Here is a 12,660-nt window from a genome sequence, read left to right as displayed (position 1 = left end):
GTGTCTTCACGATTACTGATCACAGAGAACTCTCACTAGTATTGAGTCCATTTTACCCCATCTTCAGAATAAAGCTGGACCTGGCCTGTGGGAATTGTTAGGCTGAGGCATAAAAGATCGACAATAGTGAGTCCTTTCTGACTTTTCTAAAATGCTGCTCTCATGTGGTTTGATATTGATGCTAAATCCAATCTCTTTATCTATTGGACCTTGCCTGAATAGTGTTGCTATCTGATTGCCTCTCTGCACCGAACAGCTACAGACAACAGATCTCTGCTCAGGAGCTCAGCATGTCTGCTACTGACACTCAGAAAGCCCATCGGTGGGCAGGGCTAAGGCAGCAGATCCATGCATCCTTTGCTCTGGGCATCATCACACCCTGAAAGGCCCTTTGCTGTATGCTGCATGAATATCTAGTGAGGGCCAGGTGGGGCTGTGTGAGTTCCACACGAGTAGCACTATTTATGTATGCAGCACACCCAGGTGTGAGGGGTCTCCATTTTAAAGATGGAGAAGCATGGCCAGAGACTCCACATAAAGGGAGAGTTTTTAACTTTGGAGCTTAAAGAGTAAATTGCTTTATTTCTCTCCTTGTTGTGCTTCTGTGGGCCTTTTCTCTTCTCCATTCTTCTGCCTACAGGAGGAGTGGGGTCCCTTGATGAGAAGTATTGTATAAATTCAAACATAATTATTGATTGTACATTCTTTCATTAAACAAACAAAATGCATGTTAATGTAACATTCACTCCAATTTTCCATTTTTGTCTTCCTTTGAGAAATAAGGCAATAAACCATTACACACTTAGCTTCCTGGGGAAATGAATTTAAATGTTAATATAAATCCTTTTAGAAAAAAACAAATTTTCACAAATAAGTATTTGAACAAGGAGGGTACTTAACCACGTTCAGAATGAGAACCGCTCAGTGCCAGCCCCTCAGCGACTGTTGAGATAAGCTCCTAAATTTAATATTTTATAATAGACTCACACCTCTTTTGTTAGAAATGAAGAAACAGCATCATTTCCTTCCCCCCCTTTATTGGAATATATTTAAAAATCTCTCCAATTTTATTTTGCTAATAGGCAGGGCAAAGTCCGTCTATAAATGTCTTCTGATTTATCTCAGGTAATCCCACACTTTAGCATTCATGTGTAGTACTTAACCTCAATTTAAATGTAAATTTTGGGCAACTTCAAGAGCCTTCTCTGTGAACTTTGAGGGCTCTCTTCATTAATGAGGTTAGCACTAATTACGAACAGTTTTGTAAGTTTTCCTTAAAACAATTGCAGATTGACCCCCAAATGAACAAATTCAGAATTTATTTGTTTAAATCAAAAAATACTGGAACCCTTGTTGAGATTTCCAACTCAGGGCCATAAGGTGTGTGTGCAGGAGAAGCAGAAGGACTGTGAGTGCCAGGGAGCCAGGCGAACAAAAGCAAGAGGGGACTGGGTCAACCCTCACACCGGCCCTTCCTTCCCGACACAGGAACCGTGCCTCCTCCTCATTGGGAAACACAGGCCTAGTCTTGGTCTCTGGTGGTCCACATTAGAAATACAGAGCTTAGGGGCAAGGCGTGAAGTCAGCACCCACCATGAAAGCAAAGCACAGAAACAGATGCAGTCAAACAAAACACAATGCTCAGATACTCAGGAGGGAAAGCAAAGCCCAAATATGGTGTGTGCTTTTAATCCCAGCATGGATGCAGGAGGCTCTCTGCAAGTTCCGAGTCAGCCTGCTCTACACAGGGAGTTCTAGGTCACCTAGAAGTACAGAGAGCGACCCTGTCTCCAAAAACCAAAACAAGTAAGCCAAAAAACAAAACCCCATGGAAAACAGAAAAATCAACTAAAACACACGTAGTGATGGATGTTCAGATACTCACAGGCACGTCCACATACTTGGAAGCTGCCTTCACCTGAGGAGGAGAGAGAGTACAACATAAGGCGAGTGTTTGTGTTGCCCGTTTACAGCTCAGTCGTTATCTGAGTTCAGATGATATGTCAGTCCACAGAGCTGACCAGGAAAACCAAAAAGGGACTAGAATGCAAAATCCTCCAATATTTTTTCAAGCTATGACCACTGTTTCAGGGAGAGTGAGCAGTTTTACAGGTTCAGGTTCTAGAGCTGGTAGAGGAGTTTAGCATTTCCCTCCCTGCCTTTAAGAAGGGACAGGTGACTGTCCAACCTGGCAGCGGCTCTCAGGGCTCTCAAGTTTAAGTTAGTAATCCAGAGTGTCGGTATTCCTGGTACCTTGAGTTTTCATAATTTGGCTGCACGTTGTCCTGAATTCTTCTGCACCTGGTATCTGAGAGTTCAGATTTTGAAGTAGAAGGAATGTGGTGAGTCCCTCAGGCTAGAAAGACATGCATGGTTTTCCACAGGGTTTCAAGCAGAACTTTCAGGGCTGCCCCTATATATGTCGATATATGCTCCTTGGGTTTAGGCACTAAAAACCCATATGAAAAGTGTAGCGACATAGCCGGGCAGTGGTGGCGGCGCACGCCTTTAATCCCAGCACTCGGGAGGCAGAGGCAGGCAGATCTCTGTGAGTTCGAGGCCAGCCTGGGCTACCAAGTGAGTTCCAGGGAAGGCGCAAAGCTACACAGAGAAACCCTGTCTCGAAAAACCAAAAAAAAAAAAAGAAAAGAAAAAAAAAAAAGAAAAGTGTAGCGAATGGTTATGAAATTCATTTTTGAGGGACAGAGTATAGTGCTGGAACAGGAGTGTGGGCTCAGACCTGGGTTCAAATCCAGTGCTACCATATGCAAACCGCGTGACATGCTGGTGACTTCGCCTCTCTGAGCCTAAACAGAGGGAGATACTAACCATGACCGGTTCACTTGCTGACATGACATGAATCCACACAGAGTCTAGGGCTGTCATAAGCATAAAACCAAGTGGAGTAAAGTACTGATAAACAAACCTGGGTGAGTTCCAGGTGCTTGGGAAATCTACACCCAGGTGAGTTTGAGGATAATCCCAAGGAGCATGTCTGGGGTAGAAAGAGGTCCACCTCGAGGGTCAGAAGTTGCTTTTGCCATAGGGGAAGCTGCCAAGTCCCCTAGGCTGGCCTCCAGAGTTCTGGAACAGAGTGACAACTGCCTGCTCTGTAGGACTGCTCATCTGATCACTGAGGAAACACAAGACTATGTGTGGTAAAGGTTAAAGTGGGGGCTCACACATCCATCAGCTGCTGAGCGGCGGCAATGCACGTTCCTGTCTGTAGTAAGGTCTGAGCACCTAGATGACTCCCTGGGAGCACACCCCTTTGCCTTGAGTGACACCAGCTGCAATTATAATTTGGTATATATATATTAATCAATGTCTGACGTCTACAAAATGTCACGGGAACAAAGACTAACTCAGCCTTGCTCAGCTGTCCCCATTAAACTGCTTCCTGGCTTGGAAAAGAACTCTGGAGGGAAGGAAGCAGTGCCCACTTCAGGGAGGCTGAGAAATAGGCACTCAACAGATGTGACTGAAACACAGCGGTGATCAGCACAGTAGTGGTTAGAGCTGAATCTTGGTAAAGGCTGCCGGGAGAAGAAACGTCTATTGGTCCATAAAGAGACTTCCATAAAGTGATTCCCTTCTCTAAATCTGTCCATTCCAATCCTATTCCAAAATCTAACAAATCAGGCGAAAAGGTAGTTTGCTCCCCCCACCCCCCATTTTCCTCATGTACAATAATACCTCCGAATTACTAGATGATATTTTCTACTTTGTAAATTACCCTGATGGGCTCAGGTTTAAGGGATTTATGTGTCCATGTTCTCAGCCATAAGGCAGTGAAACCAGATGTACATGCAGTGCTATGAGCCCAGGCTACCCCTCTGGAATTTCCCATCTTCTCAGTGCTCAGGGAAGAGAAAGCCCTAGGAGTTGAAGCATCAGTGGTCAGAGCGGGTGCTGGCAAAAGCACTGTTCTCAGTGAGAAATCACCTCCTTTGCTCTGGCAAGTGGATGCTTGGCAGGCAGTTGGTAGGAGTTTTGCCACAGCTGAAATGATCAACCTTTAAACACGCCTACTCTCCATTACCACTAACACACAGTTCCAATCTAGAGAGTGACACCAGTCAAATTCTGTTCCTTTGGGAAGACGAGGCAAGCTTGTGACATGAATGAAAACTTCATGTACCTTTATACTTGCACCAGCCTCCAGTCCAGCCCAGTTTGTGTGTGTGTGCGCGCATGTACACGTGAACAGGCCAGAGGTTAGCACTAGGGGTCTTTGTTGATCCCTCTCCACTTAATTGCCTTTTGAGACAGGGTCCCTCACTGACCCCGGAGCTCAACAATCTGCCTAGACTGACTGGCAGGTAAGCCCCAGGAACTCTCTTGTCTGTGGCTTTCCAGTATGGGACCATAGGAGGATGTTGCTGAACCTGGCTTTCACATGGGTTCTGGGGGATGAGCTAAGGTCATCAGTCTCCTCCGCTCTTGGCTTATTGTTTTTTGTTTGCTTTTTAGACAGGATTTCACTGTGTAGTCCTGCCTGTCCTGGAATGTGCTCTGAAGACCAGACTGGATTTGAACTCATAGAGATCCACCTTCCTCTACCTCCCGAGTGCTGGGATTAAAGGTGTGCCATCACCTCCTAGCTTAACTTATTCTTTGTTTGTTTGTTTTGTTTTTTCAAGACAGGGTTTCCCTGTGTAGCTTTGTGCCTTTCCTGGAACTCGCTTGGTAGCCCAGGCTGGCCTCGAACTCACAGAGATCTGCCTGCCTCTGCCTCCCAAGTGCTGGGATTAAAGGTGTGCCACCATTACCCGGTTTGACTTATTCTTTCCCTGGCCATCCACCAGATTGTACTGATTTTTCCTCATCCCCATTAAAACAGAAAAAATAGCCTGTGTGTGTGTGTGTGTGTGTGTGTGTGTGTGTGTGTGTGTGTGTGTAGGGGGGATTGTACTTCTATTGTTATTTGGAAGGAGACAGATTATCATTTAGGGTTCTGGCCATTAACCTTTAAGATGTTAAAGGTAAAGATAAAGGGAGACTGGAGGTAGAAGTCTAGAAAGTCTAGAAGGAAAGTGAAACAGAAGACAACTTGCTTGGGCAAGTATTCAAATCTAGAACTTTTTTGTAGTTGATGAAAGAGAATCCATGCAGGATGGAGCTTCATTATGGCAGTTTGAAGACACTAAATCAGGGTGAGTGAAGAAAATTCTGGGGCTCTAGAAGGCATGCCAGCAAGCACAGTCCCAGCAGAGACCGGTCATCTCGGGGAGTCATCCTCCCTCTCACTAGGAAAAATGCTGCAGACCTGTCAATTTACCAGGCTAAGGGGCGCCTCCAGGCTGTTCCCTTCTCTCATTCTAGCCTCTTCATGAGGTAGGAAATGGTCAACAACTCCCCTTCCTTCTTCTCCTCAATCCCCTTCTCTCTTTTCCAAGTCAAGGTTGAGAAGGAACAGGAGCAGGATCTAGACTCTGCCCCCAGAGTCCCTCCCCTGTGTAAAGCCAGTAGCACGGTCTTTCAGCACCACACCTTTAGACAGTTGCACTTTGGGGAGAAAAGCATGAGCAGATCTTCCCAACCCCTAGGACTTTGGAGTCATCTGCACAGAATCCAAGGATGCTGGCTTTGGAGACGACTTGGTAAAGTTTTTGCCTTGCAAGCACAAAGAGCTGAGTTTGATCACCACAACCCATGTCAAAAAGAGGGGGGACAGAGGGACCTCTGGGCCTCACTGGTCAGCAAGCCTAGCCAACCAATGAGTTCCAGGCCAACTGATGACGAGACTTTATCTCAAAATAAGGTAGATAGTGCCCAAGTAAGAACATCCGAGGTTGTCCTCTGGCCTTCACCTGAAACCCTCGGTGTGCAAGCTCCAGTGAATACATACACACACAAAACATACGATTGTCCAAGAATGAACCAGCAACTGCCTCTGGATCAAATGAATGACAGCTCCCCCAGTCTAGCCAAGTCTTTTGTCCGTGATATATGATATATATTCTTTGATGGAGAAAAGAGATTTCCCTCCAAAACAAACTTCTTTCTTCAAGGAATTTTTCATCAGTGGTTATCAAAAGTGAGCGTGTGTGTGTGTGTGTGTGTGTGTGTGTGTGTGTGTGTAAGAGTACGAGTGTGTATATATTTAATATCTTTTCTTTTTCAACTTGAAAAGAAGCCTTCCCAGTGTCCCAGAGTATGGCTTCAGGACTGGCTGGGTTAGAAGTCTGGCTTTTAGCCCATTTTCTATCTTGGTACCTTTGAGCTTCCTTTGTAAATGGGGCAATAATAACATTACTCAAAGGGACGCCAAAGACTGAATGAGATGATCCAGCCAAGTCCATCCAATCACGTTAATAGTAGTAAGAACAGCTATTGTTCCTGGGCCTGCTGGGAACAGTGGCTTGCCGGAGAGGGCCAGTCCTGGGGGGGCCCCCATGCTCCTCACTCTGCTGGGGGTAGCTTCACTCGGCACTGTAAATGGTGGCAATTTCTCGCTATAAAAAGGAAGCTGGGGTGCCATCAATTATCTGAACTGATTCCCAGGATGAAGGATCCAAGCAGGATCCTGTTCCTCCTTAAAGCCTATCTAAGTATTTCCAAGTTCTCCAGGTGTTTTCTTAGGCTCCTGCCCCAGTTATGTGCTTTGTGAAACTATTGTCCTTTTCCTGGAACCCACGCACATGTTGGTATGGGAGACAGGCAAGAAGGACTTGCCTTCAGATACAGGTGTGCATCACTTTTGAGCAGGGCTTCACTCGCCCTTAAAGGAGAGGTAGAAAGTTTGGCTTTATCTGGCCCTACAATTCTGGAACTTGATTTTCTGACCAGCCTTTCTCATGGGATGTCACTGTCCCCTTCTCTGGCAGTATTCCTTAGCCCTCTGGCCCTGGGCCCTAGGCAGAGCCAGTTCTGGGAAGTGAGGCTAGAAAAGGAGATGGAAATCAAGGGAGGCTGTAGAAGTGAGGGTGGTGTCCATCCTTTCACAGCCTGCAAGGAAGGTCACTGTAGACCAAAGGCCACAGCAGGAGCTGTGATGCTAAGCCACATGCTCCTGACTCCTGGTCTCCTTTAGTGATGTCCAAACACACAGTCTCTCCAGTACTCAGCAATGCAGGCCGTCTAACAACTGATAACTGTAGGTTAAAGTCTAATTTTGAGTGTTTAGTGTTGACCAGTAAGTTTAAGTTACTGCATACTGTATTTGATCCCTACATGAATCTTCTGAACGGGGCCCTATTAACATTCCCATTATCCAGCTGAAAACCCTAAGGCTAAGAGAAGAACCAATAAGACCTGAAGTTACAGAAGTTACATTTTGGATCTGTTGTTCAGCTGTATTTTTCCCAAATAATTTTTAAAACCTCTGTGTGTGTGTGTGTGTGTGTGTGTGTGTGTGTGTGTGTGTGTGTGTGCGTGCGCGCGCGCGCGCGTGCGCATCTGTGTATGCTTCTCCAGGAAATACATAGGAGTTTAAATAATCATAGGACTGACTCGGGCAGGGCAGAAGGTCCAAAGTGTTTCTTTGCCTTCCATGTCCCAGCTAATTACCTCAACGCTCCACCTGACTTAGTGTGTGTAGACGGGCTTAATGGTTCCTCTATTGAGCACTTCCATTATTTTTCAGGTGCCCAAGGTAATCTTTTCATTGAACACTCACCAATGCTGATGACTAAGGATTTTCTTCAGCCCATTCCTAATAAGGGGACCTGAGTTAATCATTGTGTAGCTTTGACAGGGAGCCCGGCAGGGGCTTAAACCACTTCTGCTTCATTAGGGGAAAAAGCAACCCAGGTGCAGGCCATGAGGACCTCAGGGTTTGATACTATTAAATCAATGCACAGACAAAAAAAAGTGGATTAGGTTTTTTTTTTTCTCTCTCTCACTCTCACTCTCTTTTTTTTTCAAACAGAAATCTGGTGGGCAAGACTCAAAGATGGAAGAAAAAGGAAATCTGAAGGCAGATGACCGCATTAGTTAGTGCCTAGGCTTTCCTTTCTCCCCATGGTCTCTTAAAACAAATCAAGGGAGTGATTTACTCCCCATGTGTGTGAGTGAACTCCACCCCTGCCTGTTGGACTTTGTAAGAACTCTTTGCCGCCTTCTCTGCTTTGCTTTGAACTGCTGAGCATTCCCTCACCTCAAAGGACCAGCAACACCGAGTTCAAGGGCTGGCTGCGGGGTCTGATGCCTTCTTGTTTTTCTCAGGGCAACAAGGCAATCCCAAAGACGTGAATTACATCAAGGCAGTTCAATAAAATGGTGACTTGGTCATAGCAATTCCATCCCTAAAATAATCTTATCTCTTAGCAGTTCACTTTTTTATCCACCATTTTCTTCTTATTACATTCATTGATTGATTGATTGAAAGAGAGAGAGACAAACACAGAGACACAGAAAGACATGGGGAGAGAGAGCAGGAGAGAGAGAGAGAGAGAGAGAGAGAGAGAGAGAGAGAGAGAGAGAGAGAGAGAGAGAGAGAGAGAGAGCAAGCACATGTATCTATGTGTGCATGTACATGGGGCCATGGGGCTTCTATAGTCAGAGGACAACTTTCTGAGTCAATTCTCTCCTTCTACCATGTAGGTTCTAGGAACCAAACCCAGGTCCTTGGGCTTGGCTGCAGTTCCTTATTCCCTGCACCATCTCACTGGCCCTAGACAGTAGAGCAGATAGGGAAGAAGAGCTTCTCTCTCTCTTTCCTCACCACTGGGCATGCAGTGTTGGCTGGAGAAAAAAACTATTGGAAGGAATTTAGTAAGATACTCTTTACTCGTTAGAGGTTTCTAGAAGTTTCTAGAAGTAAGTTTCTGAGCATTCTGATAGTACAATTAAGGAAAAAAAGTACAATGAGGAATTCTAAACTCTGAGTTCTAAAGGAACTGGTCTTTGCCACACATATGAGAATTAGGGTCCTTGTTAATGTAAAGTGGGGGTCAGGAGGCCGATGACTTGGCTGTCATTTCATTCTTTTACCTGCTAGAGTGGGCCAGGTAATTAATCTCTTTAAGCATCAATTTCCTCCCTGATAAAGGAAGAGAGCTAATAGCAACATTAATCGCACGTGTGTATGTGTGCATGTGTCCTATAGTTTATTAATTAATAAAAGATACATATTTTTAAAAATGTGGACACATATAAGTGCACATGTGGGAGTATGGGCATATGTGCATTGTGTGTGTGTGTGTGTGTGTGTGTGTGTGTGTGTGTGTGTGTGTGTTTGTGTGTGTGAGAGAGAGAGAGAGAGAGAGAGAGAGAGAGAGAGAGAACAGAGGACAACTTTGGGTGTTGGTCCTCAGGCACATCATAAACTTTTTGTTTGAGACAAGTCTGTCATTGGCCTGGAACTTCATCATGTGAGCCAGGCTAGATGGCCTGTGAGCTTGCAGGAATCTACCTGTCTCTGCCGTCTCACTACGCCAGGGCTTGCAGGAACAAGACATCATGTTGGGCTTTTTGCACAGGTTCTGGGGATCTGAACTCAGGTCTCCACATTTTATAGACTGATCCATCTCCCCAGCATAAGAGAGGGATTATTTTTATGTGCCTGACACATGAAGGACATGGTTCCAAGCATTTTACTTGTATCAATCCCTTTAGTTCACATAAAACATTAATGGAATTAATGGGGATGGAGTCAGGGCAACAACTGGTTATTGTGCTAGTTGGTGGGGCCTTACATTATCGTATGCTTGGATATGGTTGCTTCCAACTCACAGAAAGAAAAGAGTCCTGGCATCTTTCCCTTTCCACTGGCACACCCCAGGTTGTGGGCTGGTCCTTCCTTATGCTCTTCTCCTCAGGTATAACCTCATAGAGAGGTCATCACAGACCACGCAAAGGGATCTTTGCGTTGGATCACAGACCTGAGGGCCAGTTCCCATGTTGTTACTTGTTTTTAAAGATTCCTGCCATCAATCCTGCTCCTCCCTCCCCATGCTCACTGGTCCTCCATTGAGAATTGGAGTTTATTCCTGCATTCCCCATGAATCTAGGTTGGCCTGTATCAGCATTGACCAATAGCATGCCATAGAGATGGCAGTGTCCATTCTGATTGGAGTCTTGATGAAGGCTTCTGTGTTTTCACTCTTGAAGCCAGTGCCATTTAAATGGGACCATCCTAAGGCTACCACACTGTGGAGAAACTCCAATCACATGGAAAAGCCTGACAGGATGAGACCTCTCACTAGGGGAAGGAGGCTGCACGAAGAGAGAAATTGCATAAGCAGACATCCAGGACACTTCAGCTCAGCCACCATGTGCCACATGCAGCCAAGTGTACAACCCCAGTGACAGAGCCAAAAAGCTTCCTGCCCCAGCTTGCCTCAGAATCCAAACCCACAAAACTGTTTTGTTTTTCTTTTGAGACAGGATCTAATGTAGCCCAAGCTGGACTCAGATTGCTTTGTAGTTAATGATGGTCATGAGCTCCCTGTCTTCCCATCTCTACTTCCCAGTTGCTGGAATTGCACCTGGGCACCACCATTTCTGGATACAAAGATCACTTTAATCCAACTGTTTTTGCATGGGTTGCTATCTACGTAACAAAAGATAGCTAAGCCATTGAGTAAGGTGCCACCTTTTCTCATATTTCCTCAACATTATCCACTGCATGTATTCTCCAGAAGGACACTGTGGGGAAGCTGCTGATGCTCTAGGACAGAGTTTTGGAATGGTATATGGCCCTTGAAACCTCAAAGCCCACCCCCTGTGACATACTTCCTCAAGTAATGCCATACTTCCTAAGCCCACCCAAACTCTGTTAATGACTGGGGAGCAGACATTCAAATACTCAAGACTATGTAGAGGTATCTCATTTGAACAACCAGTGGTATCTAGGGGCATGTGTGCATAGAACACTGGCCAGGCCACTTTATATCTAATTAGTCCAATTAATCACAGATTGGGATACCAAGGCTCAGAAAGGGTAAACAATTCTCAAGAGTTGTTACAAATAATAAGGGGTACAGCTGGATCAGCAAGTGCCCTCATTTACTGGGTCTAAAGTCTTGGGGGAATCATTCAACCTTCCGTGGTTTCTATAATCTCATCTGAAAACAGGAGGACGATCGGTGTCTTCCTCTGAGAGTGCTCATGAGACTCTGAAGGTTGGCATCACACACAGTGCTAGCAGAGCACCTGGCGTGCAGTAAGAACTTAAGACTGTCTTTCTGAATTATTATCATGGTTTAACTCACTCATAGTTAGCAGCAAGGGAGTTGGCTACACCAAATAGGTTTCCATTGGTCAATTATGGTCCATGGGCCGAATTCAACCCACTGTCTGATTTTCAGTGTTCCATAAGTTGAGATGGCTTTCATATTTTTAAGCAGTTGAAAGAAAATAAAAAGAAGAATTATATATTCTGATAGATGAAAACTGTTGAAATTGACATTTCAATATCCAGAAGTAAAGCTTTATTTAATCGTGTGTGTCCATTTATCTACACATTGTCCATTGCTCAAAGGACAGAGCTGAGTGGTCATGGTAGAGACCACATGGCTCCCAAAGTCAGAAAAAACTCATTATGCTTTGATTTATAGAAGGAATTTTTTCACTTGTGGATTAGGACAGACTTAAGGGCAGGATAGTTCAGTGTGTGAAAAGAATTAGAAAACACCAATTTCCAATCCTATGCTGACCATTAACTACTTGGTAAGTTTGGCTAGCTGCCTAGCCTGTTGGCTTCATTTCCTTAGCTATTATAATGAGGATCTGGTTAATTGTTTTTTCCTTAGATTCCTTCCAGATTTTAAAAAATGTGACTCTTAGAGGGCATATGACTCAGGTTCTAGAAAGAATGTGGGACAGGAAGCAGTTCTCACACGTTGAAAGGATTATAAATACTCTGGGGGTAAAAAAAATATTATTAATAGTTTAGTATTCATACAAATTCTGGAAATGAGTATCTAGGAAAAACTATGGTATCAGAGGAAGAAAACATGTTCAAGATAAATAAAAGCACCTTTCCACACAGGGACCAGACAATGAAGCATGACCAGCAGGGAGACTTGGCAGAGGCATAAAGGGATTAGAGCCAGGCTGCCCATGTCAGACACTCTCCCTGTGCCAGGCAGAGTTTTGGGTGTCACTCAGGAGCCACCACATTGACTATCCTAGCAACCCTCCAGCTGCAAGCTGCTCAGCTGACCTCTTTGGGCTATTGTGGGAATTGCTCAAAGGGGATCATAAAGGGACACGGTGACTCTCATCACATACTAGCCGTTCTCCCATCCCAGTGCTATTCAGGCCCCACCCTGCTCAGCTTTCAAGGTCAGGCAAGGGCAGTGCCTTCAGGGTGGTGTGAGTGTAGAGACATGCTGGCGGATGTCCTGCTGCTGCTGGAATTACCAGCTCAAAGGAACAAATTTCCCGAGAATGGGCAGGGAGCCCAGCTGCCAGTTTTTCCAGACTTCCTACATTTGCCCAAATTCTTCCCTTGCTTCCAGTTATCAGGCTTTCATTTTAGGGCACAAACGGGAAGGAATGCCATATAACCGAATATAACCTCTGTGAGATGTACTTGCCTGGGCAGCTAGGGGGAAGCTATGACCCTGTCCCTGAGCAGCAGAATAAATGGATCAGAAAAGGGTTGTGGGGATGGCTCATTGGGATTTGAGGCCATCTAGGCTTATGAGCGGGATTGGATATACGTGACCAAGTTCTAGTTCAACTACTCATGAGACAGGTTACTGGATC

General features: G+C 45.1%; 1 protein-coding gene across 12 annotated transcripts in view; it reads right to left on the bottom strand.

Annotated features, from left to right (window-relative positions):
• Cadps (calcium dependent secretion activator) overlaps positions 1-12,660 on the bottom strand; it is a 440,161-nt gene that overhangs the window by 43,846 nt on the left and 383,655 nt on the right. For all 12 annotated transcript variants that reach the window (XM_076544508.1, XM_076544497.1, XM_076544503.1 and 9 more), the window contains one exon: positions 1,886-1,918. In XM_076544508.1, the coding sequence (XP_076400623.1) occupies positions 1,886-1,918 (33 nt within the window). The remainder of the gene's footprint in view (positions 1-1,885; positions 1,919-12,660) is intronic.

This window comes from Peromyscus maniculatus, chromosome 9, assembly GCF_049852395.1.
Source record: "Peromyscus maniculatus bairdii isolate BWxNUB_F1_BW_parent chromosome 9, HU_Pman_BW_mat_3.1, whole genome shotgun sequence".
Lineage (NCBI taxonomy): Eukaryota > Metazoa > Chordata > Mammalia > Rodentia > Cricetidae > Peromyscus > Peromyscus maniculatus.
The sequence above is the reverse complement of the archived record's forward strand: the minus strand, read 5'-3'. Positions and strand labels throughout refer to the sequence as shown.